This window comes from Tetrao urogallus (genome assembly GCF_951394365.1).
Source record: "Tetrao urogallus genome assembly, chromosome: 7".
Lineage (NCBI taxonomy): Eukaryota > Metazoa > Chordata > Aves > Galliformes > Phasianidae > Tetrao > Tetrao urogallus.
Genome location: NC_136820.1, coordinates 44,355,069 through 44,382,579, shown reverse-complemented (window position 1 = coordinate 44,382,579; position 27,511 = coordinate 44,355,069). Strand labels below are relative to the sequence as shown.

The 27,511-nt window shown below is 41.4% G+C and overlaps 1 protein-coding gene across 2 annotated transcripts in view; it reads left to right on the top strand.

The window, feature by feature from the left end:
* Positions 1-27,511, top strand: part of DPP6 (dipeptidyl peptidase like 6) — a gene marked incomplete at both ends in the record, with an annotated part of 485,505 nt that overhangs the window by 24,387 nt on the left and 433,607 nt on the right. Inside the window, one exon of one of the 2 annotated variants that reach the window (XM_079538260.1) lies at positions 25,919-25,969. The exons of the other annotated variant lie outside the window; for it this stretch is intronic. Coding sequence (XP_079394386.1) covers positions 25,919-25,969 — 51 coding nt within the window. Of the gene's footprint in view, positions 1-25,918; positions 25,970-27,511 lie in introns of those variants that run through there. 2 annotated transcript variants of the gene reach the window in all.

The window sequence follows — 27,511 nt, the reverse complement described above, 5'->3', positions numbered from 1 at the left end:
TTGATTTGTTAATTTATTCCTTTGAAAAGGTGGAGGGGCAAAAAAGTGTAAAAATACGGAGTAAGACAGGCGACACTGACATTACAAGTGCAAACCTACTTTGTGCTGTGACAGTCTATGTATTCAAAAGACAGCTTAAGGAAAATTCATTTCTATTAATAGTAGAAGAATGGATGTGAAGAGACCTGAATGAGATGCACAGCATTTCAAGAGATGGAAAAAATAGTGGGTGTCAAAAAACTGAATCAGGCTGCAAAACAATGCACAGAAAGGGATAGTGAAACTCTGAAGAAAGACTGGTGAAATGACAGCTGCAGCTAAATAGTGATGGGGAAGAAAGCTTTTTCTATGCAAACTGCAGCAACTCTTGTCTTTAAATCAATTTAAAATTGCAGTGAGATTCAAGATACATAGAGGAAAAAACACAGTATTTGTGTAAAAGTAATTAGAGTCAGTATTCTTTTTTTGGCCGTTTTGATTACTTAAAATGTTGTTATAGGAGAAAATCATCCATTTGGAATCATTTTTTGTGCATACTTTCTGTGGGATTCAGACTTCCACAGGGAGGACATAACCAGGCAAACTCATCTGCTGTAATATCTTGGCAGTCATGTCAAAGAGCTCCCTCAGCACCCCTCTAGCTACCAAAAAGAAAAGAAAATTGATGCCATTTAAATGAAGATAAAACAAAACCTTGCGTCAGGAAGACATTTTGTCAGCAAAGTGAGTCCATTAGGAATTTTTGCTGTTTGTGCCGATTTTTTTTCTTAATGCTCCAATACTGTGGGTTAAAGAAACGTTAAAATAGGGAAGTGGACACATAGTTGAGCTTTAAACAAAGATTAACATTTTGTGCGGTTAACAAAAATGTGCAGGGTGAACACACTGTGCACCAGAAGCATCTTGTTGTTTTTCTGATGCAGTTGCTTGCCTGGGGGCCAAATCATTTCTTCTCACTGAAGAGAAACTCTTCCACAAGAGTTAATTTCTGTGGCTGAACTGTTCACTAAACGGACTGGATTCAGGATGAGAAAAACCTCTCCAGGGTTGCTCATCACCAGCTGGGATGGAACTGCAGGAAATGACCTTTTCTCTCTGCTGTCAATAATATCTGACATTGACGCCTGGGTTCAGGGTGTTGTTGGCATATATCTCATTTCCTCCATTAGCCTTCATAACTAGTCTAAGCCATCGTAAGATGGATTTCAGTCTGCAGCTTATGATCCTTTCCTTTTTACGTACTTTGGATTCTACAGCACTGTGGTGCTGGTGGAGCATCTCTTGCAGAAGGTGTGTTTGATACAACACCTTGCAGGATGAATGCACTAGCCAGAAAGGGATCCTGATTTGGAAAGTGGAAACAGCAGGTAAATAGACTGAAGGAAAACACAGGAACCTAGGAGCACGCTGGCTGCTGTGTCTCCAGTGTCCAGTACCATGCATAGAGAGGGAGGAGAGGTTATGGCATGGTCCTAATGAAAACAAAAGATAAATCATTTCCTATTTTTTTGCCAAAAGGGGGATTTGTTATTGTGAGCAGGAAAATCAATGTTTGGGTTGCATTTCAAGATGTAACCTTCCAACTGTGTTCCAGGAAAAAAAGATGTTTCTGGATGAACAGAATTGCATCAAAGAAGTTTGTCTGATACCCACCAAAGCAAAACATCAAAGATTGTCCAAGTACTTGAATCAAAATGAAATTTTAATTTCTTTGGTTTTCACTTCCAAATTTCTGCAATTGGTTTCTGATGTTTTTGTGAGTTCTTATCAGAATTTCAGTCTTGAGTATTACTGTCTTTTGGCTCCTGGCATTGTTGAACTTGTAGATCAGGTCAGTTCCTAGCATAGCAACTCTACTTTGTCTATTTCATTCACCATGTTACTTGAAAATAAGTGGAAGAGCAACTTATCCTTTTTTTGCATTATCTAAATGTAGCTGTTTGAAGTTGCAGTGACCAATAACATTGAAAATATATCCCATATGCCTTTTGAGCTATTTGATCTGTTTGTGTGTGTATATTTGAAGTAGTTGGAGCTCGGTTCTGGAAACTTTGTCTCTTTTGTAAACTGGTCCAGAATGTTGACCGTGTCCTGGGCTGCGTCAAAAGCAGTGTGGTGATGCTGTGGTTTAACCCAGCTGGTAGTTAAGCATCACACTGTCGTTTGCTCACTCCTCTGTCCCTCCCAGTGGGTTGGGAGAGAAAAAAACAAAACTAGCAACAAAGCAGAGTTCATGGGTTCAGTTGAAAACTATTCACTAAGCTAGAAAAGGAAGAGGAAAAACAAGATAATAGTCATGATAATATATATATATGGCACGATAATATATATATATGGAATTGTTTGAGTGGGTCCAGATGAGACCACAAAGATGCTTGAAGGGCTGGAGCACATCTGTGGAGATAGGTTGAGAGGATGTTTAGTCTTGAGAGGGACTCTGGTCAGGAAATCTAGTGACAGGACAAGGGTAATGTCTTTAAACTAAAAGGGGGTAGATTAGACACTGGGAAGAAATTCTTCTCTGTGTGGGTGAGGAGGCAAAAACTTCTTCCTGTTGTCACCATGTTGAAATGTGCCATGTGTTCTTCATGTTTTATTTTTAACCAGCTTCTGACCCATGGCATTTCTTTCTCTGTCTGTGAGCCTGTAGAGCTTAATACAAGTCTACTGAAGCTGATGTGAGTCTCTTTAAAGGGCTCTTTAAAGATTGAAACTATTTCCCTTGTCTTCTGAGGGATTTTCCAATAAAATAGAGTTGCTGTAATATCATTGTCAATCTTATCCATTCTGTTGCCAAGGGACTATATGACTACAGAGACCTCGTTTAATCCCTGCAAACTCCAGATGTATCAAGGGTGTCGATGGTGGTAAACTGAACAGGGCCAGGCCAGGGCCTGACAACTGCATGTGGTTGTTCTTGCTGTTAGGTTGTTAACACAGCCGTTGGCACAACTTTCATCTGTCACTATTCCCAGAAGTGCTCAGGCACAGCTCCAACTGTAGCAGAGGCTAAAGACCTTCACGGTGACTTGTCAGCATATGCTCCCTGTTTTGAAGGAGCAAAGGACTTCAGACTTGCATGGATGTGATCGTGCTGCATGGCCTCAGGACAGGAGGTCATCCCGTGCCTAATTTTATCTGCTTGCATAGACACAAGCATGCAAACTGGTAACGAACCAAGCGTTCCTGAGTTGTGTATTTTGCATAACTTTGTGTATCACTGTGGATTAATTCTTAAGACAGTGTTTGATTTGGTGAGTGAACAGGATGTCAAGGCATTGTGTGCCCAAAGGAAGGTTGACAGGACTGGGACTGACTACTGGACTCTGACAGGCACAGAAGGAAATCAGTCTTTTTCTCCAGGTCACCTTCATAGTGAGGTCTTAATAGGTGTAGAACATCCCTTTCTGAGATCAGGATGGGGTTGTTCTCCAAATGATCCAGGATGATATGGGATGTTTAGTGGTGCTTTTAAAATTGATGGTTATCTTTTTCATTACGTGTAGGCAGTTGGCTAAAAGAAAGATTATATCCTTCACATGTATACTTTAAAGGAAGAACCTTCCCTGAGGGAAAGACTGCACTGCGTGTTTCAGAACGTGTGAAAGAGCAGAGTCCTTCTTTCCAAGATGTATCAGTAGACCTGCCTAACATTGAAAATGCCTTAGGTTGTAAAGGAGACTGGGAAATTAGACATTTCAGTTCATTGGACATATGTTTTTTGAAGTAGTATATCAAGTTACAGTAGTGCGTTTGCATTCCTTAAAATAGAGAAGATATAAGCACCTGTTAGTAGGTGGGATGAGAAGTTAATGGAATAGGTCTATTTGTGCCTTTCTACATGCATCTTTACTGAGGCATCACTGCTTATTGAGGCTGAGGACTGCAGCTAGGGATGTGGCTAGCGACCTAATGGAGATGTCACCAAAGAGAGAGGCAGGAGAAGAGCTTTCTTCTGAGCTAGCTGGAAGTGATGAACAGCCGAAAATGAGTAATCAAGAAGAGCTCCTGTCTTCCAAAGTACCGCTTATCTCCATCTCTCAGAAATTTATGAACCACCTTACTTCACAAGTATCCATCAATTTCATCTGCTGATAGCTTGGTGTATAAAAAATGAAGCAAGAGGAAATGTTTAGATTAGAACTTGTAAGAAAAGCCTTGATGTTCTTCCCTTACAGAAGGCCAAGCACTTTCACATGGGTGGTGCTCTTGTCTTCAATTATCTTTGTCTTCAAGCTCAATTTCATTCTGGGCATCTGAGTACCATACCACTTTCTGCTAATGAGCTGTGTCGTTTGTGTGTCTTAAAATGTAACTGCTCAGTGCAGGGAACTTTTCTTGGTGTTTGGAAATTAGCTTGTCTGTCAGTGCCACTGCATGATGGAGTCACCCAGAAAAAAAAAAAAAAAAGGCCTTCTGGATATAGAAACCCTAATATACCATTTAATGAGAAAGTAACACTTCAGTTTACCTAGGAACATAGGTCTATACAGGACATTTGGGGTTAAGGCCTGCCCCCTCCATGGCCACCCTCTGCCAGACAATCTCTTTCAAACAAATAAACTGATCCATCTTAGAACAAATTAGGTCATTTGCTACCATTACTTCCTCTGGGACATTGTTCAAGAGCTTCAATTCTCTATTGCTTTGAAACATTCTTCTAATTTTCAGTCCCAGTTTGTTCATGGACAGTTTATACACATTTGTTCTTGTGCCAATGTTGTCCTTTAGCTTAAATAGCTCTCTTTCTTCTCTTGCTTTATTCCTTGACGTATTTATAGGCAGCAGTCCTATCCCCTCTGAGCTTTTGTTTTACTAGTCTGAACGAGCCAAGCTTGTCTCTTCTGTAACAGACTCTGTGTCGGTGTCATTGTCTTCGTAGTTCTCAGCACCTGGTCTCGTCTGAATTTGTTTCACCTGTACTGGTATTGTGGCCCTACAAATATTTGATAATAATAGAGACATTTCTATCCAAAGTTCAATGAAAGAGAAATGATCTGCAGCAAATCTACACCAAAAATGGGAATTGATACTTGCAAAAGATGAGATGGAAGTATTTCAGAGTTTGTTTCAAGCATAAAAAAAACACTGTTCTGTACTGTAGGAAGTTTACACACTGCTTTCTCTCAGTATCTGCATCAACACTGTGGCATTTTTTGCCTCTTGTGGCTGTTGCTTTCTTTTCCCAGGCACTTTCTCAGGCCACTGATTTCTTTTTTCTTTTTTCTTTTTTAGTGTATCTAAGGTAGACACAAAGGGAACAGTGAAGGGACCTGTGCATTTAGACACCACTTATCTCTTTGGCGGAGTACCCCATCTTCATGCATTGTGAAAGCTTCATTATTTGTTGTTGTAGTCATCACACTGTGTTTCAGGGCACAAGAACTAAAGATGTAATACAGTTTCTCTATCGCATACACTTGCACTTATACGCTCTCACACTCTTCTCTTTAGAAGAAGAAAAGTGACATTCATGGGTATCACTAATGGAAGAGGTCTGTAGAAAAGACTTAAAGTGTGATGTTTCAGGGGTGGGACATCAGGTTGTTCTGAAGCTAGTTAAGAAGTCATACACATTTCACAAAAATTCCTGTTATCATCTGTTATTCCTTTCTCTTATTGTGTTCCTGATGCATGTTATCATCAAATGGCTGTTTCACATATTTAGCATCTATTCAAATATCTGTTTCTCATCTAACATGCTTCTCTATTCTGTTCCAAGCAGTTTCTAGGCTTTAGGAGGTCTCTTCATTAGAGATGATCAAAAACATTTTAAATTTAACAGCTATCAGGAAATTCATCTTAATCAAAGTAGACACATTTTGAAGGGGCAAATTGGTTTCAGCTTTGATACAATTTTAAGTAGAGGAAAAATGTAAATGAATCGTGTCAGCTGTTTCATTTAAACATATGAAATATTTTATTTTTACCGTTTTGTTTTACCTGTGACACTGTCAGTCAAAACACTGTTCATATTGCCATTCATTGTATTATATTTGTATTTAGTGCTTAATTAAAATGCTTTGGTGTGATTAGAACTTTTCTGTAATGAAATGGGCTTTTTTCTTTTTCCTTCAGAGTTTGGTGTTGATGAGAAATTGAGTTTGGCACTTTTCCAGAGCATCCTAGTTCTGGCAATAAACTCATTGCCAGAATGAAGCCTCTCTCCTTACTTTCATAGAGTCATAGAATCTTTAAGGTTGGAAAAGACCATGGCATGGAAGACTGAAACAGCACTACCCAGCTCTGGGTATTGATAATGTGGATTTAGCTTTCTTTGTCACCCAGTGCTCTGTGAGCAGTTTATTATCTGGAAGGCTGGAGAGCCCTGTATTTCATTGATGGCTATGCATCAAGTGTTTCCTTGGCTCTCAGGCTGTGCTCAGATATCTTTCAAAATTATGGTAAATATTGATTTAGTGCCCTGCTTAAACATGCAGCTCTGGCACAGACTTTTCAGTGAGTGTGACTGTGTCAAACAAGAATTAAATTCACAGCCAGAGTTCACTATAATCGCTGTCTTATTCATCTCATGCTTGCCTTCTTGCAAAGCGTTGTGCTGTCAAGTGTGGCTCTGAAGTACATAAATGAAATAAATGTATTAAAATGTTAAGATCCTTGACAGTGAAATATACCCAGACCCTTAATGCTGGAAAAGTCACTTTTGAAAAGTGACTATAAAAACGGTGTGTTAGGGCTGTGTCTCGGCTCCTGTCATCCCTTCCTCTGTTCTCAGGTTGTACCACCCTTATTTGCTACTGTGGCACTTTGGGGAGCTGCTGCTGTGATGACCATTTCATCTCATACAACATCAGAAATAAGATGGATATTCCTATCAGAAATGGTATTGTTGGGCTTGCCAGTGGAATCCTGATGGCTAGAGGGGATATGGGGATATGATGTAGCAGTTCTTTGGTGTTCTTTGGTGTGTGGTGTCTGATGAGGAGTCCTCTTCACCGGTGATGGGCTGATAGAATGTCTGTGGGAAGGCCAGCTTTGCTGCTAATTGCCAGAAAAGGCTGCAGTGATTTATGGAGTTGGTGGTCTTCACAGAAAACTTTCACGTGTCCCTCTGAGAAGCTCTTTGATGTTACTACTTTGGGGTCTTTTCTAACTGGAGCTATTATTAAATAGGTTCTTAGCTCCTCAGGATGTGCTCCTTTGCCAAATTTTTCACACAAACACAAACTACATATGTGTAACATGTTTGAGATGCTTGTCTTAAGTGTTTTGAGAGGTGGGAAGGATTAAGCAGACTCAAAAAAAAAAAAAAAAAAAAAAAAGAAAAAAAAAGAAAAAAAAGAAAAAAAGAAGAATCTCTCTTCTGCTCCATAAGGTATCTTATTGTGCATAAATGAAATTAAAAATATTCTTCTCTTTGATGTTGCATAAAAGCTAGCCACTAGCACTATTTAATGGCTACCGTCTCTAGGAATTCACATTACTAGAGGAATTAAATTCTCTTCATAAGAAACACACCACTGGCTGTACTGGATGTACAACTTCTGGAACTGAGGATCTTAACTCTGACTAATGTTTCCTGTGCTCTTAACTGGAAAGTTTCAGGATTGGCCCATCTCTCGGTAGGCCTGAGAGGATGTTTGTCTGACAGTGTCCACTGCCTGTACAGGGCCTTTTCTTGGTTCTTTCCTTTTATGATGCTGAGACCTGCATTCACCAGTGGTTTAGTACCGAATGCTGCATCTCTTAGAGCTGCATCTTTTGTAATCTGCCTACATGAAGTGAAACGTGAGTGAAGCATGTCTGTTTTGTCTGAGACGTGAGGCAAGGCACTGTGTGCAGACAGCTGCTAATGGCTGGGGGGAAAGAAGAGAACATTGGTCTTAAAGGTGCCAGTTTAAGATGCTGGTGGAGTGGGTGGCAGATTCAGAGAGACAGGTTGGCATCCCTGACAAGATCAGTGATGTGAGAGGTTAATTAGGGGTGGATGGCTCATTTAGAGCTAGGAGGAGCACCAGCTGGGCTGGTGCTGAAATGGATTTGCTGAAAGGACATTACAGCTGAAACTAGATGTTTTGGTTTGTTCCTGTTGAAATAGTCTTGTCAGGTGTACTTTCCTACACAAACCTGATTAACTGTACTCTAGGGGAATTTGAATGTAAATAGTGTGTTTGTACGTATTTATACATGTGCATCCCATTGTTGGCTCCCTTGGGTCTTGGACTAACTAAGGATCTCCCAAGCGAGGATAGCATTGATGGTTCCTCAAGAATCACTATGAAGCTGGATTCTACTGAGCACACCAAGTGTCAGATCAGTCAGATATTTAATCATGTACTGAACTTTTAGTATGGGAATAGTCCCAGTAGGCCAAAGCATGCACATAAACACTTTTCTGGTCTATCAGATTGCTCAGCTTTTTTCACGAGAAAGGCTGTAATGCCCAAAACTGCTCACAGTTAGTACTGATATTTGATACTGACAGTACTCAGACACGATGATGCTTTTCATCTAAGTGCTTTAAAAAAGATCATGGTTTTGCCTCATGTTAGCAATGGTAAAGATCTTTTACTCAAGGTTACCCATCAACCAGTGGCAGATTTGCAAGTAAAGTTCAAGTGTCTTGAGCCATGGAGTAAGGTCAGTTGATCCTTCCTGAGGATCTACTGTCACATACATATGGTCCCTACTGTTGTTGCTTAGGTTTTTTTGTAGTTTTTTTTTTTTGGCTCTACCGCTATAAAAAGTTCCTGTGTAAGGAATTATTAGTTGTCTTGGCCTCTGTATCTCTTGCTCAAAAGTGTACTGGGTGACAGAAAGAGTGAACAGCATCCCTTCTTCCTTTGGTCTCTGTGATTGATACTGTCCTCATGCTATTTCTTGTGGGCATAAGCTTGTAGCGAGGTGGTGGGGCTCATCAGTCTCTTTGAGGTTTCCAATAGGACCAGGAACAACATGGTGCTAACTTTACTAGTCATAAGGAGAGTTGTTTGAGCTGGTTCCAAACTTTTTGGCTGTCTGTCAGATGGTTGGAAGCCTTCATTTCTGTGAGAAGAGGAGGACATGCACATGAATCATTCTTTTAAAAACAGGAATTGGACTACTGAATTCATCTGGCCAGGAGCATGCAAGACTTGCTGTGCTCACTGTGCATGGCCATTAAAAGCAGTGTAATTTTATTCTAGACACGAGAGATTCTTTCAGAAAGAATTCCCCCCCCCCCCCCCCCCCCTCAAAAAAAGAAAGAAACCAAAAAATAAGAAACAAATCCTTGATTTCCTCAATATGCAGCAGAACCTAAAGTTGCAAGAGGGTGTTTCATTTCTACAGCTAAAATAAAGTAGCACTCCTTGAAGCAGGTGTGCTGATACATTTTTAATAGGAGTAGTGAGGCTGTTCTTCATTTCTTTGTTACAGAAGTGAGCAATCTCCAGAACACAGTTTGATAATTACTCATTAATCATGTATTGGAATTAATGGCATAAAACAGTACAGTAATGGAAAATATTCAAAATGTATATTGTTCCTCGTTGGTTTGTTGACTACATAATAAATACCAATTTGGCTGAAGACCCACTGAATGGTAGGTACAATTGATGCGGTTTCATCTTGTAAGTTCTGGTGCTGTAGGTAACTATGTATTTTTATAGGCTATCAAATGAAAGACAAACAAGACTGAAAACCTGCCACTGACAGTTCTAGGTGCATTTTGAGAAAATACAGACTAAGTTTGCCCTCTACTGGATTGCAGAATTACATGGCTGACTTTATGACCATCTAGAGACGTTATGTGCTTGTTATTCCCAAGGTGGTTTTACATTACGTGACGTAACACATACCCATTTCTACCTCAAGAGTGTGTAATTTTCTGTGTCATCTTTCATTGGACACTTTTGTGTGAGATGCTTTTTTGTTAAAAGTTGTTTTTCTTAAAAATGACTGCATAGAGTGCTATCTTTGAATACTCTTCCTTTGCATGAAAACTTTCTGCAGTGGGAATAATTCTGAACATTGGGAATAAACTAACAACTGATTGACAGGAGCCATCTGCATGAACAGATCCTCTCTTTTCCCTCTGACAGCTTGTTTCCAGCAAGGGCTGGGGTCTCCAGCAAGCTGTAGTCACAGCCAGTAAATGGCACCCAAGGGGCTGCAGCTCCTGCTCTTTCTCTGCCAGTCCTGCTGCCTGTCCTGTATTTACTGAACACTTTAGTATGGATGGAGCCGCTCACAGCCAAGGCATGAGACTATGCTGCATCCGATTCCTAATTGTGTAGTGGGATTTGGGGTCTTATTTGTCTTGTAGCTTTTAAAAGTAGTAGCAAATACATGTCTTTAACGGGCTGTATTTTGGGATCAGCTCCACAGTGGTGATATCCCAGAATTATGATGCCATACCCAAGAAAGCTAATTTTCCCTGCAACGAATCACAAGGCATATGAGGCCAGATGCTCATCTAATGTAAATCAGTATAAATTGTCTGTCCTGAACAGAGTTGTGCTCACTCATTCTGGCTGAGGATTTCTCATTTTTAATGTCATTTCTCATTTGTTGTTTTATTCTTTTGGATGGGCTTGTAATGAAAGTTTATTGGCCTCATCATGCCACTTTGAATTTCTGACCTTGTTCGTCATTTTTTGGTCTGCCGGGTTTTGTTTTACTACCATGAATGTTATGTCAAACATAAATTAATTATAAAAAGAAAAAAATGGCTGACTGGACAGTGCTCAGAAGATCTTTGTTCTGACCCTGTGTCCAGATTTCTTCTGTATTGAAGAAACACCATTCAGCACAGTAGGGCACTGATGTTGCTATCTGTGGCAGTGCCAATATGTTACAAGCAGCTGATGACAATTTATAGGTTCCCTTTGCTACTCTCCTCTAGCTCTTGGAGCACTCAACAGGTGTATGAACCAGAAGGCCATGCTGAGAGCTGCTGGAAAAGCTCTGATATTTTTGCTATGAAGTTGTGTCCACGTCCTCGTGGAATGTTATGGTAAAAAATCATGAAATCAAAGTGAAGCCAGAGAACCCGGTGGTTTTCTTGGTTTCCCCACAGTTCCCAGGGAGTCAGGATCTGCATTTTCTGTGAGGTAGAAAGCCCTCAACTTGACAAGATGATGAAGCACAGAGCTTACTTTTCTGAGATGTCTCCTCCATACTTATTGGTGAGTGACAGGCTCCTGGGCTCCCAAATGTAGCAGCGTAAATATCAGGGCAACCACTACAAATAACCCCATGCTCTGCTTCCTGTTCACCAGTATGTGCCACACTATAGGCAGAGTTTCTCAGATTCCCAGTCAGTAGTGAAATGTACCTTTTCCAGACATATGAAGCTCCTTTCAATAGCATTATAATTTTGCAGAGCCGGCAGGTTGCTTATTTGTCATTATAGTTTTATATATGGCTATCCTGAAAGAGGCATGGAGATTGAATATTATCTGGTGCTGCCCACCAGTCAAGACTAAATTTGGAGAGCAGGAGGAAGATGACATATCGTGGAGCATCAGCTAATAGAAATGGAGATATTCCTGGCTTCCTGATTTATTTGTCCATTTATTTCACCATCCGTTTTGGAGCTAAAGTCCGTAGTAAAATGGGGTAAGCAACAAATGATCAGTGGTGAAAGGCATATGATAAATTAATGTGCCCATGGCTCTATAGCTCATCTCAGGGGCAAGCACATCCATGGTAGGCAGAAGAGAGTGCAGCTGCTTATGTTTGGGAGGAAGACTTTTAATATTTGAATGCCAGGTAGGTTGGACTAAGAGGATCATTGATGCAATGGAGAACCCACTAATTGCTCTGACCAGCAAAGGTGGAAAACCTCATCAGCCTTGGATTTCTGAGTCTCTGTAGGTGAAGTCAAAGGTTGATAGTTCCCCCAGTAATTAATGTAAAGCTGTGAGGAGATCCCATGCTGAATGCCTTGAATCCCACGAATCCCACATGCCCTGAAATTTCATATTTTGGGAATCTTTGGGTCACGTTCTTTCCTTTTAATAAACGAGCAAGAACAGAGCATGTTGGTAAGAGCTGAAGAGTTGTGTTATTGTGGGGGAAATTCTTTTATTGACAGTAGACTGTTAATTTAACTTTTGGCCTGTAACTGATGTTGTTGGGATAAATCCTGAAAACTACCATGTTTGATTGTGCATGGCCTAAAAGGCAATGGAAGCAATGTGGCTTTGTTCCTGGGACAGGGAAAGCAGTCCTCTGAATGTTTGTTGTGACTTTTGCATGGGTTTCTGTTCTCAGGCTTTCAGAGTGTGGACCACAAATTGTGTTGATGCTGTGTAGCAGGACAAAGAGGGGGAGCTTTCTAGCTTTTCACAGGGGAAGCTTTTTAGCTTTTATGTCAACATCTCTTATTTATAGCTTTCCACCTGTAAGTCCAAGCTATTCATCAGACCAGTTGCCTGTCTAAGGCAGGCAGAAGGTCCCCTGTAATTATGGTGTCTGATTAATTTTTATGATGCTTTTCTAAGGATAATCCTGAAATAGAATCTGATATTTTTTTTTTCCATGGACTGACATGCAGAGAAGCTGAGATCTGGATCCTCAAAGGTTTTTGGCCTTAATATCAGTGCTGTCAATAAACTAATTAACCTTAATTGCCCTGAACAGCCTCATTTTGGATGTTGGCCCATGGCCCAACAGCACCATTTAAGTTCAAGCATCATTTAAATTTGCCTGTGTTGGGTTGTCTCAGAGCCCACTGCTGTCTCCTGCTGTCCTGGCATGGACTGCCCACCCTGGTTACACCCCTGAATCTGCAGCGTTAGTAGAGCATCTCCAGACCAGTCTTCTACTGGAGCTCTCAGAATGGATCAGAACCTGACACACCATTTGTGGTTTTGTCACGATTTGTGACTTGTGGAGGTCACCTGTCACCACCCTGGCCCTGTTCAGGTGCTGTGGGACAATGCCCCATCTCCCTCAGCTCCTGGCTTATTCTGCCTTTGGAGCAGCTCTTCTTCAGCTGCTCCCTGGCAGTCAGCCTTGTTGAAGTCACTTATCCGTTTACAGATGTTTCAAGAACTAATCTATGTCCTGCCTGAGGCCATGGAGTGATATTAGGAGGCATGAGACATGTTCATTGAACCATCTTTTTTATGCTGCATCGATCCTGAGTAATTAATAAGATTTGCAAACTTGCGTGTTATTACTTAATTGCTTCTCTATTCATAAACATGTTACAGTGTTTTAGTTCCTTTCACTTTAGAGTCTAGAACTATGCTGTCTGTGGAGCAACATGCAGATGTTCTCTTTGTTATAATGTCCCCTTGCAATATTTATTTGGTAGATAATGACGTGAAGGTCTTTGTTGTTAGCTCAAGCCTTGCAACAGCTCACTAAACATACTTTTGATAGACAAGGCAGAAAAGTGATGGAAAAATTTGGGAAAATGAAAGAAAATATAAAAGCATGATAATTTTCAAAGATAAGTCATTCAAAATATCTTGGGAGTAGGTGGGCACATACTGAAGAGAAGGGGACCTGGCTCATGAGCACACTGCATAGAAAAGGTCGGGGGGTTGTGTAGCGTGTATCATATATGATATAAAGCCACTTCTGTTTTGTAATGCGCATGAAAGGAGCGGAAATGCCTATGTCCATTTTACTTGGATGAGAGCCAGGCTCTAAATTCAGTTCTGTAGGTATTACAGAGCTAGAGCATTAACTCATTGAGTAGTCTTCCATTTTTATTTTCATAAACAATAGCCATGGCATTGGAATGCAGCTGTGGGAGTTATAAAGGAAGGGAAATAATTTCTCTTGCATTCCATGGCAATTGCTAACATCTAATTTATACATTTCATAGATGACACAGAACCATATTCATCTGAAAATGGAGTATTTATTGTACAGGCAAGAGCAGAACAAGGAATGCCAGGAAAGAAAAAAGAGAGAATCACCAAAATCTATATTCTGATCCAAAACTTAAAAGAACTCTTATCTCACAAGCAGCTCTGATTTCATGTTATTTTACAGAGAGAGAAGTAGTATTAGAACAATGGCGTAAATAGGCTTGATATTGCAGCTGATTAGGGAATAGTTCCTTCTCTTATACCAGAAAGCACTCACTTTTTTTTTTTTTTTTTTTTTTTTTAATTAGAGAAGATGGCAGTGATTTTAAGAGAGAGCATGACATAACAACAGTAATTGCAAGTTTCATCCAGCATTTGGATTTAAATCAATTTTTCCACTCTGACTTTGGCCCAGATTCTTAAGACCTGTTGTCATTTCAGAACTTATTTTCTCTGCATTCTGGGAAAACAGCGAACGCTTGAATTTCAAAGAGGCAGCAGGCATTTATGTGGAAGTGAATACAAGACAGGAGAGGAAAAGAGTGTCTCCCTAAGGTTAGGATTTCAAACCACTTCTAACTGCAGCAGCAGATGAAGGAAGATATCTTTTATGCCTCAGTAAAATGATGAGAAAGTAAGGTCATTTTCGTCATATAAACTTCCACGTTCTTCTTCTCCTTGGCTCTTCAGGGTATCTGCATGTGTCTGACTTGGAAGATGTGTGTGGAGAAGATGTGAGAACCTAGAAGACTTTGGGGCCCGAGTCTTATATAGTACTGTGAGAGCAAAGCAGCAATTTCCATGATTTCAGTTTTATATTCAAACATGCAGTCAGATTCAAACCTGAACAGAACTATGGACGTACTGGAAAATGTCCAACACAAGTTCACAGAAATGATGAAGAGACTGGAGCAACTTTCCTATGAGGAGAGACTGAGAGCTGGAACTGTGCAGCCTGGAGAAGAGGAGGCTCAGGGGCGAATGGGAACTTACCAATATTTATAAATTTCTGAAAGGATATTTACACCTCAGCCATTCAGTGATTCTGTGTAAGTTCCACTCACGTCCTGGTTTAGGCCTCCACATCTTCCACTGGCCTTAATTCCTTTTGCCCTGTGTGTTTCCTTGTGAATACCAGGGTAATGTTTTCCTGACTCTATGGCATACAGGACTCAGCTTCTCTGGAAAACAGTGGCTTAATAAATACATAATCAAATATTTTCAAACTAAATAATTTTAAGATGGAATTTTTGCAGCTTGCTAAGTAAAGGTTTTCATGGCCAGAATTTCCTTTCCACAAAAACATTCATGTTTTCTTTTGAGAATATTTCTTCTCTTACTTGTATATTTAGGTTTTATTTAGAGAGGTGGAAGAGAAAAGATTTTTGCTGTCTTATAATCATGCATCAAATTTTCACATCCTTGTTTCTAGTAAAGATTTTTCTTCACAAGTCACATTATTCATTTATCTAAGGAGCCAGATCTATAGGAAGGATTCAATGGGATATGAACTCCCCTGATGCAAAATAGCTGCATTTCAAAACCAAGTTACTCAGTTAGAATTCTGGCTTACAGAAAATTTCACCGTAAAAATATATTCTTTTCTGTAAGTTAAGATTTTAATCAGCTCTATTACAAAATGTTTTCCCGTGCAAAATTCATAGTGTCATTTATGCTGTGTGCTGATATTTAATAAATCGGTTTTGTTTTTCAGCCACGACAAGGAAAGATTAATTTTGTTGAAAAGGATGGTCTAATGTACATGTGCTGTATAATTTGGATGATGAGTTATTGGAGATACAGAGTAGCCTGTGTTGCGATCTTTTTATTGTTCAGTGTACTAATGGAGTTAAGTTATATTTACATTTTCTAATTATATTTTGCTATGCCAAAAAAGTATACGTAAATATCTTCTAGCCACACCAACAACTGAGCTCTATTCCTCAGGAAAAGAAAACAACAATACAACTAAGACTGAAATAGAAAACAAAATAGATAATGAAAGCCCATTGCAATCACAAGAGCCTTCATATGGCATGCTAGTCAAGCCTCCTGCTTTTCATCACATCCATGCCATGGCCTTTGCTTGTGTACTGAGCTCACTGCTCAAAGTCTTCTTCTGCCAACAACCTTGGCCAAGATCTCTTGCTCACTGCTGCTTTGGGAAACTGTCCTCACAGCCTTCTTGATGTGGGGATCAGCAAGCAAATGTGCTTGCTAGAGGCTGTAGCACACAAAAAGCTGTTTGAAATAATGCTCTCACGTGCCAGGTGTGAAAGAGCCATCAGGGCGAGGATGTGTGATCAGATCCCACTGTATGCCATCTTCTGTCAGCACACACCAAGCATGAAGTCCTTTCCTCTGAAGGGATGGTTGAAACTTCAGCGTTCTTGTGTGGAAGTTGGTCTCCTGGAAGGTGGTTGGGCTGCCTGGGTCATAGTTCCTCTGGGGTAATTACAGAGAGGGTGGGACAGAACATTGAGTGGGACACATTTTTTTTTACTCCTTCCTTTCTCTACAATACTTGGTAAGGTTGGTTATTTCTTTATACACATTGTATCTACCTAAGTTGACTGAGAGCCAATAAAGCTCCCACTTACCTTCTCTGGATAAGTTTCTGACAGTTGAAATTTGTGAGACTTCTTACAGTTAGTGAATTTAGCTTGTTGCTTCATATCAGCATGTCTTTGTAAAACAAGGATGTCATAATTTTTTCTTTTTAAAAAATTTTTCTAATGAAACTTCCAGTGTTCGTGCTTTATGGGCATTCATTTATTTCAATTATCTCTTTTTTCCTTACTTACTGTTTCCTCTAATTTAAATGATAGCATGCATTAGGAAGCAAACTGAGATGTATTCATTTTAGTGTCCAGTAAAATGAAGCTTATGACTATATCTCATAGTGAAAATGATGGCTAAGGTAGGCTTGCACTTTGGTGGTGCTTCCCCAGCTCCTATTGCTTTAACTATTTAAAGTGTTGGTTCCATAGCAGGCAGAACTCAATCTTTAATTGAAGATAAAGTGATGATGTTAGTTATCATTTGCCTTCAAAGTACCCTGACTTGAGGCTGAAAACTTACCAAAGCAATTAGATTGACCATGCCGAAAGATTTGGACATTTGGAGACAATCTCTTAGTCTGGATCCATCTTACTATTATACTGGGGGGAAAAAAAAGTAATTGTATATTTATATATGTATTTATTATATTACTGAATAGAAGTCAGGGCCCTGTTTGCTCAAGCATTTTGGAAATGTAATAAAACGCCACACGTTTACAGACTCAAATAATACCAGTCAGGTGATCAGCAGAACAGATTAACTAAGTCCTTGACTTCAATGCCAACCTAGCAACTTGTGCATATTAACAGAAAGTAGACATTGTTTGTAGGATTGTATCCCTTATTTGAAAGGATTTACATACCTAATCTGAAATAATTGAGAATTTCATCCTCGCTTACCTAGGAAGAATAAATTGTGTTACAGTGCCTCTATTGCAAGAGTTGGCCATCTATTGTAAAAATCCACTGAAAGTCCACTGAATAGTAGAGCAAAAAAAATATCTGCAGATGTGGTAGGAATATCATCCAACAGTAGGATGCACTAATATTATCCTCAAGGTGAAGAGAACTCAGACTGAATTGACAGGCTTATATCAACCTCTCATCACATAAAAGGAGTAATGCAATTAGATGCAGTCTTATTTTGTTGAAATATTTTTATCAGGCACGGAGTGTTGTGAGGAGATACAGATAATTAGCAGAGAAATTTAATCATCTGTATCACAATGGAAGAAAAAAAATTGGCTCTCTAATCAAAACATAGACTCACCTGATTTGAAATTACAATGTTTTAGTATGTCTCCCAGGCTAGAAAGTTTAGCTAGAAATTAATGGGAGTTGGCAAGCATTAAATTATCTACTATAAGATCCTATACTGTTTCATGAAAGAAATAGAAATGTACTGATACTTACAAAAAATAAGAAGTCTTCTCTACAAGACTGCAGCATTGTTGTTCTTAACATATACCAAAGCTAGGATGCCTTCTGAGCAATAACCTGTCAGTAGGTCATTTATTAAAAAGAATCTTCATTCTTGGGTAAATTGGGAACTGTTTTTTATTATTATTCATTTTATTATTATTATTATTATTTAACCGATAGTGAGCTTGACTTATGGTGTTTCATGTTCAAGGAAATTTTATGGTTGGAACCTGGTCATAGCTGTGAGATTCAACTGCAGGACTTCCATTCAATTCATAGAATGGAATCATAGAATGGCTTGGGTTGGCAGGGACTTAAAGATCATCTAGTTCTAAGTCCCTTGCCATTGGGGGGGGTTTCATTGAGATGAACTTGCTTGAATCTTAAGACTTGGCATTTTCTTGCCATTATGTGAGATTCTCTTGTCTTGCAGGAATTGCGGTTTTGATATCTTTCCAGTTCGGCTGCAATCACTGTCAGCAGTAAACACTTGAATGAAGGGGCTCATGCTTTTTGCGTCCTCAACTTCATTTTCATTACAGTATGTAACTGTCAAAATGGCAGTGAAATTAAAATTGCTCCAGAGGATGAAATCCATTGCATGACAAAATTTTACTTTTTAACACAAGTCTGTCAATGTTGTCAATTCAGTGTTAATGAGAAATCTTAGTGCACACATTGCTTTCAGCAAACTGTGCCTTAGTTACCCTTCCATGTATTTACTATATATTTTAAACTTTGAAGCACCTTCTTATTCTGGGAGAACTGAGTAGCACAGCATACTCTTGGTTTAGCAGTGTGATCAGTTGCTTACACAGTGAAATTCTTGAAGTCTAACTGGGAATTCAAAGTCCATTTAATACTGAAAATACTTGCTAAAGTATATGAATATGGTGCATGTCATTTCTACTACGGAACTTGTGGTTTTTAAAGTTTTAAACATACTATCTCTGTTTAACCAGAAGCAGTATATGCCTGGAAAGCAAGATCTCAGACTGCTTCATGTTAATGTTTTCTCATTGTTACTAATGTGTCTAATGATTCTGCCTAGATTTTCCTAGCATTCACATATATATAAATTTCATAGGCCATTTCATTATGAAGAAATTATATTCTGAATACATTTCCTCCTTCTCTGAATCCCTTGGCAACTTCAACAGTCGATTTCATTCATGAAAAAGTAATTATTTGAATTCTGTGTATTTTTAGCTTTTATTCATGGAGTTTAGAAGCTGGAAACGTGAAGAAAGAGAAGCTTCAAAGGGGAATCTATAGTTTTGAGTAGCAGTCCTGGATCCTACTGTCCTAGCCTGCAGCTGTCCATGTTGCCTTATGCCCAGGCTGTGCTGTACATATAGTGTGTGGTCTATACACTCTCCTAGCAAGAAACCTCATGTGCTTCATATGGGCATGTATGTCCATATGTACTCATTTGAGTCTCTCTCATTTTCTATGTGCTGTATTAATGCCACAGGCGTACTTCCTAGAGGTCTGAGGCATGTCAATATTAGACAGCACCAAAGAATGGTATTCAGTTCAAAATCCAAGAAATATTCTTAAGTTCTACTACTAATAAAGTTATAATCTGGGACGTGTGGGCAAGTAACTCTATACATCCATTAGTGCAGTGGATCATAGTGTGAGATCTCCCATCTCATACCATTTTATGAATTGCACTCCAAGGTTTTGTCTGTAGTTGAGATGGCAGTGTAACAGCATGAAAGCAGCGCTCCATGTGAGACTGTAAGCTCTGTGGTTTATCATGGACTACAGGAATACAAGCTGGAGATCTTTGTAGCAATGTTATGGTCTGTTTGCAGCTGAATAATTCACTTGCAGATAGTGGGGAGTTGACTGCATTCCAGGTTGCTGTCTGGAGGTGATGCGTCTTCACATCCCTGGTGAATCTAATGAATTACCTTGCTTTTTAAGAGCTAAATGTCAAACTAGTGCATGGTCATTTAGTGTCTGAATAATATCACTGTTTCCCCCAGAATGGAGTTAATACGTGCCAACTAAACTGTCCAGCTATACCTTGAGACAATTCATTCTTACTGCTGTAATAGGAACACATTAATGAGTTTTTCTCAAATGCAACATTTTTCGGGTATGTTATTGCAAAGTCCCCAGGGACGTGAAGTTGCTTAGTTCTGCATCTCAGTGGATGAGGCTGTGCTTCTACAAGGAGAAGTGAATGGCCTCAACCAGAGTGGTAAAGTGGAGGTCATGGGGAGGGGTGGAGAATGTCACCACCTGGCACAATTTTGGCAGTAGCACCACAAATCATTTGGAAATTCAGTGGTTCCTATCACATTCGTTTTTCCTCAGAATGTCTGAGATAACTTAATTTCTCCATTTTCAGCTATTTCTCTCCTGTTTGGGTTAGCAGAGATGGCTTAAGTACCTTCATGCAGTGAGAAGTAGGGAATGTTGTCTTTTTAGCAGCAGCTGTTCTGTCATTATTCTAATTTCTTGAAGAATTAGGGATTCTCAGAAGTACTTTTTTAATCTTTATTTAACATTATAATTGCTTTATCTGTCTCTCTAATGTATTTTCTTTGCAAGAAGGAGCAATCACTACAGCTGTCCTCATGTTTTTGTTTAAATACATGGGCAAGGTTCCAGCATAGTTTGAGTACAAGTTTTTCAGAATAGACATGCTGCATGTCTTGGTTAGCAGAATGCTCAAAAATGGTCCACTTTAGGAAGAAAAGAAGAGGTTTCTTGCTGTAATTCTCTCTCCACTAGTGTACTATCAAATACCATTATTGAACTATTTACTATTCTGTCCCTGGCTTCCATTAGGTTTGCAGTGTTTTACACTCAATCATTTTACTTAAGGTATCAGCAATCCCATTCCTTTGTATGCTTTAATTAGTAGCAAATCAAGTACTACAGGTGATGTTTTGTTTGGTGATCTCCTTTCCTTGACGCTTGGTCCAGATCTGGGCTCTCACTAAAAGACAGACAAATTGGAGCAAGTTCAGCAGAGACACTGAGGTGGTTGGAGTCTGAGGGTCTTAGCCCTTGAGGAGAGGCCGAGGGAGCCAGATGATACGAAGTTGGGAGGATTGGCTGACACGCCTGAAGGCTGTGTTGCCATTCAGCAAGACCTGGATAGGCTGGAGAGCTGGGCAGAAAAAAACCAGATGAGGTTTAACAAAAGCAAGTGTAGAGTCTTGCATCTGGGGAGGAATAATTCCATGCACCAGTACAGGTTGGGGGATGAGCTGCTGGAGGGGAGCTCTGCGGAAAGGGACCTGGGTGTCCTGGTGGACGACAGGTTGGCCATGAGCCAGCAGTGTGCCCTTGTGGCCAAAAAGGCCAATGGCTTACTGGGGTGCATTAAAAAGAGCGTGGCCAGCAGGTCAAAGGAGGTGATCCTCCCCCTCTACTCTGCCCTGGTGAGGTCTCATCTGGAGTACTGCGTCCAGTTCTGGGCTCCCCAGTACAAAAAAGACAGGGATCTCTTGGAAAGAGTCCAGCAGAGGGCCACGAAGATGGTGAAGGGCCTGGAGCATCTCCCCTATGAGGAAAGGCTGAGTGAACTGGGTCTGTTCAGCCTTGAGAAAAGGAGACTGAGAGGGGACCTGATCCAGGTCTATAAATATCTAAGGTGTGGGGGGCAGAATGGCGAGGCCGGACTCTTTTCAGTGGTGAGAGGAGACAGGACAAGGGGAAATGGCCAGAAACTGGAGCATAGGAAGTTCCGCACAAACATGTGCAAGAACTTCTTTACAGTGAGGGTGACGGAGCACTGGAACAGGCTGCCCAGGGAGGTGGTGGAGTCTCCTTCTCTGGAGATGTTCAAGACCTGCCTGGATGCCTACCTGTGCTACCTGGTGTAGGGAACCTGCTTTGGCAGGGGGGTTGGACTCGATGATCTCAGGAGGTCCCTTCCAACCCCTACAGTTCTGTGATTCTGTGATTCTGTGATTCTGTGATTTGTTCAGCATGATGAAGAGATGGGTTTGGAGGAACACGAAAGCAGCTTTCCAGTCCATTAGGGAGGTTATCAAGAAGGTGGAACCAGATTCTCCCCAATTAGGCAGGGCAGAAGGATGAGAGGCAACAGGCCTGTGCTGAAACAACAGAGGTTCAGATGGAGTATAAGCACTGTTTTTTGTTTCACATGAGGACAGTCAGTTGGAATGGGTTGCCCCATGAGGCTGTACAGTTGCCATTTCTGGAGGATTTCAAGATATGACTTGATAAAGCCCTCAACAACCTGGGCTAACATCAGAGATGACCCTACTTGAGAAGGTGATTGGGAGGTCAGAGTGATCCAGCCAGAGTGATCCTCTGATCACAGGCATTTGGGTTGGGTTCCTTCTCAGCATTTCTGTGACAATACACTAGCTCAGAGCTTGTTGGTGTCTAAGTTGGTTATCTGAAATTCTAGAGTTATTTTAGATTTAACACTAGGTAAATATTTCAAGTTCTGCATAATGTGTGCGTGGCAGAAAGTGCAAACAGACTTTCCTAGAGCTCAGTTGAACTGACTGGCCCCAAAAAATGAATAAATATGCACAGTGCTGTGTCCTGAGTCTGCTGGGATGTAAGGGACAGGAAGAACTGGTGGAGTTATAGCATGACTTTGAATTATCTTAGAAAGCATAGTCTCAAAATGAGACTGAAGAGAATCCTGAGCACAGACTTGTTGGATAGGCTGAAAGGAAGGAGATGGAATTCTTACAAATGGGTTTGAGAAGAAAATGCTGTTTGTTATATTTTGAAATTACATAAAGTTTTTTATTGGGGAGAAGAAAAAGTAACTGTAGTTTAAGGAGAAATGGTGAAGTCCTGATAGTCTCAGAAAGGACTTTCAGTTCAACAGCTGTTGTATTTTTCTGTGGTCTTATATCCTTAAAATACTTCTTTAAAAATACTGAATAAAAGAAAGTGTGTGCTATGCAGCCAGCTAATATTGTGTGAAATTAATTCTTCTATTCAGAAGGACTGTTCCCAGACTTGTTTTGGCTAGTGAGAAGGGGAGCCAGCATCAAATACAATGAATGGGTTTTCTTTGATAAAATAAATTCTCCCACTCTCTTATCATGGTTTTAAATAAAGTACTGTCAATAGGATGTAAGCATTGTAGGCTGTGTTCCCTTTCAGATAAAGAAAGTCTGCATCAGAGTGCTGAAACCTACAAAGAAAAAAATTTCTATAAGGCAGTTTTTTTTTTTCATGTATTGCATTCGGTGATAGAGGTAAGAAAAGTAGATTTCCTCAAAATAACCTATAGAAATGTTGGCACATGAAGATGGCATTTTGTTTTTGTCAAAGTACCTGAGATACAGAGGAAATTCCTGGATCAGGTATAAAAAGAAGCCCGAAGGTTTTTGTCCCAGTATGTACCTTAGATAGAAATAGATTGGCAAATACATTGGTATCATATACATATATATAAGTGTACAGTCATTTCACTTAAGATCTTGAGGTTGAGATCCAGCTGAGTCTGAGCTGAACTTCCATATGTTTGTATCAGAAGTAACTCTACTGACAAAGGAGGTACATTGAGTTTAAACCAACAAATGCAGAAATCATGAATTCTGACTGTTTTCCACTAATAGAAAGCTTGATGTGTTTAAGAAACATTTTAGTTTTATATTGAGGTTCTCTGGGGTGGATTTTTGGCCTTAATTTCAGGATGACCACCAGCAAACAGTTTAGCACCATAAGCCATTACTGTCTTTGGTTGTAGGGTGATTGGTTATCTTTCTGCATCATTAGAAGTCAAAAATGTTCCCTACAGAAATGTGGAAGAAATCTCAGGTCCTTCCTGCATTAAACACCATGGTTGGTGTTTAACAATAATAATAAAAAAAAACTCCTCAGCAACGGAATGCTGTCAAAGGTGAAACTAAGCCTTTTGCTTGAAGTCTTCACTTTAAACAAAGTTATTTTAATCAAGGCAATTGCCGTGGTTTTGCCAGCAATGAGTAATTTAAATGAAAACAGTCAGGCAAACCCAGTACCTGCATCATGCCAAAGTTGAGGGGAAAACATCCAAAAGATGCTATTGCCAGAGTTCAATACATGGTAAGTAATTGTATTGATATATAATATATGTATATATGCAAGAGGCAAATGGGTCTGCTAACTGTGAAGTGGGTAACAAATGTTCTGCATTCATACATAATTAAAACACCTGAGGGTAAAAGACTGAGATGCAACAGGAGCTGCTTGATAAAAGAAAAATTGAAGAAAACAAGAGACAAGAATTTGGGAAACAAAATGAAGAGCTTCTTACTCAAGATGCACAGTGTGTCAGGTGTATGCAATTCTGAAATAAAGATAACAGAGAAGATAATAGAGACTTGCAAGTGCAGGGTGACATTATTGCAGAACTCACACAGGTTGATCCTCAGGTTTTCTGTTTGCAATGGATGACCATTGCCCATGAGAAAACAGTGTTACATGCTGTGTAGGACCGGAGTTGTAGGCACTACAGATGAGCACAACAAAAGTCTCCATGAATAGAAGCGGAGCTTTTACTCCAGCCTTTTTCTTGGTTAACCCTTGGATGACAAGAGAGTTTCTGGCTTCTTCTGCTTTTTGTTCTTGGTTTTCTTTCTCAGCTATTTAAGCAAATCACTTTCTCCCTTGTCAGAGTTTTTTTCTCCTCTTTGGAGCATGCAAGTTCATAAGCAGCTGTGTCCATCCCACATGAAATCGATGGGCATTCTGGCCTTGTCTAGTATTAGATATGGAGGTTGGCAGTCCTGCCTGGGGCAGGTGGGTTGGATGTTGATGATCCTTGAGGTCCAAGCCATCCTGTGACATCTAATTCTCCTGCAGCTGACAATCATTATTTCTGAACAAATTGTATACATGTGATAAGAGAGAAAATAACACAACTCTTCAGGAAGGAACGTTCCTCACTGAGGAACCTGCTGAGGTGTGAGCCTTTGGGATGAGTGGCATGGCTGTCTCTGGAAAGCCACACTGAGAGGCTTATTCCCACATTGGTGGCAGGAAGGGAACATCTTCCAGTGGCCACTGAGCAGGGCAGCTTGGGTGGGGGACAAGGGGTCATATGGGTGAAAAACAACAGGAAAACTGAATAGGAATAAAGGGTGTGGTCAAGGCTTGGTTGCAAACGTGGGGGCTGTATCCTTCCACGTGCATTTCTTCTCTGAAAGAGTGGTAAGGCGCTGGAGCAGGCTGTCCAGGGAAGTGATGGAGTTCCTGTCCCTGGAGAGGTATTAAAGAAGCATGGAGCCGTGGCACTGAGGGACATCTTTTACTGGGCACGGTGGTGATGGGTCGAAGATCCGATAATCATCTTAGTAGCCTTTTCCAACCCCGTGTACAGCCTCGGGGGCAGCTCGCCGGGAACGCTCCAGCCCCACACTGCGCCGGGGGGCTCCGGGCCGGGAGTTGCAGAGGGGCCGGGCCGCAGTCTTAGGAACGCAGAGTGCTGTCCCCGCTATAACCCGCGGTGCTTCTATTCCCCACCCTCTCTGCATCAGCCGTGGCTTGGCCTTAGCCGCTGAACAGTTAATGCTGTGAGAAGCGGCTCCGATCCCCCGGTCCCCTCCTTCCCCCTCTACAACCCCATCCCCGGTTCCTGTTGGTAAAACGCGTGGGCACCTCTCGGGAAAGCAGCGAGCCGGGCACGGCCAAGGAAGTGAGAAAAAGCATCACCTCCTTCCCCCCACCTCCGCCCTTTCCCGTCTCCTTTTTATTTATCATTTTCTCCCCTCCAGTCTGCGAGCGGGATCTTAACGGGGGTGTGGAGGGCTCGGTGGGACCCTCCCCCACCCCCGGGCATGGCCACAGCGAGGGGTGGGCGTGCGGCTCTCTCCTGCCCGCCCCACCGGCACCCACAGGGCAAGAGCTGAAGCTGGGGGGGGGGGGGAGAGGCGGATCTGAGCCTGGCTGTCCCCCAATCCTTCCTTCCTTCCCTCCCATCCGATAGGAGCTGTTTTATTCATTTATTTTTTGGTGGGGGGAACGGGCAAGGAAAAATTTATGAAAGGGTGGGGAAGGGAAAAAGCACGCCAGCATCCTCCCCCTCTGCTACTCGTAGTTCCCTCCACTCCACACTAAAAAGCCATCGCAAGTGCACGCTGATTCTTCGCTAAAGTGATCCAGCCGCTGGATTAAGTAACTCTGGGAGAGCAGCGCACGCACATACACACATAGAGAGCAAAAATGAAGGAAAAGGCAATGTTTCAAACCGCTAAAATGCAGGGGAACATGATGGTAAGTGACTGCTGCCGCCGCCTCCCATGACTGTAAGTAAGCGGTGGGGTCCCTGCTCGTGCTCGGTGCTCCCACACCCCCGACAGCCCTCTGCACGGTCGCTGCGGGGCCCCTTTGTGTTGGGGGGGGAGGAATCCAGCGAGGGGCTATCTCTGCTCAGTGCCCAATGCTCGGGGGGGGGGGGGGGGCTCGGGATGCGGAGGTTGCGGTGATGTCCCTCCTTAGGAGGGGCTGTGGTGCAGAGGGGGCTGTGGGTCGGTACCACACTCTGGCACGGCCAACTTCGATAAGTTGATATCTGTGGTGTGTGTGTGTGTTGGGGGATGTGGAAGTGGGGGGTGGTTTGCCTCGTGTTTCATTTGGCATTAGTATTGGTAATGCTCACTGTGGTGTTGGTTTTTAAGAAAACTGCTTGGGATGCTTTTAAATCAGCTCCCTCCCTTGAGGTGGGGGGAAAAAAAGATAGTAATAATACCAATAAAAAGCCAGCTGCTCTCTCGGAGGAAGTGCTGGTTGCCATCTTGTGCTGATGGAAATATATTGGTGTGTTTTGCCCGCCAGCTTGACCTGCTGGGGATACTGGGGGTGCAGTGTGCTCTGTATGCTCCAACAGCTGGGGGTTAGCAGAGGTGTAGGTTGTCTGCAGGGCACTTTACTGCCGAAGCTACTTCCTCGATGTGGAGGGGACCTGTTGGTCTCCTGTCCCCTCCTTCTGTCAAGAGAAGTGCTTGGATTTTGCCCACCGTTTGAGGGGAGATGTGTGTCATACAAATGGTTGTATCTGTCTCTCCTGTGCTTTGGGTTGACATGTTCAAGAGGTGGCCAAAGTATTCTCCATCCTTTAATTATAAAATGCTTTGCTGGCTTTTGGAGGATATGCCTCCTTTTCCAAATCCAATAATGCTGCTTTCTCTAGCATTCGTTTTTAAGAGGAAGGTGCAATGCTATGTGACCTGTGAATTCAACTAAGGGAACTGAATGGGAACTTCTGCAAACATTTTTCTAGGAGAATTGCACAGAGTGATTGCATCGTATTCCTTTCATTGTGCTTCTTAAACGCCTGGAAATATTGCAGTGCTTCTGGTGCTGCAACTTTTGTAACATGGTGAAACAGAGGTCGTTATTTGCTTCAGTTGCTGATCCTAGAGGTCGTTGTAGTTGGTGATGATGATGTACAACACCACTAAAAAGAAATAATTAACCACTTGAGATGGCACTGTGTGTTTAAAGTACAGGATTCACCTAATTTACATAGGCAGTGTCCTGTGTCATTGATAAAACCCTCACGCACGTTTCCTTGCTGGTCACTGAAGTAGGGCATGGTGAGCAGGCAGGGATTCCCCAGTGCTGCTTCTACTGGGGGTTTTGGTCAGCGAAATGGATCCGCATCCACACCCCTCTGTGAGATGAGCACAGGCAGGGATGATTGATCTGCACGCAGAGCTGTGTGCTGGGGGCTGTCCACAGTACAAAACCTTCTTCCAGAGACCATAGTTTTTACCTTTGGTTCAAATAGGGCAGGATCCAGCTGCCAGGCTGCTA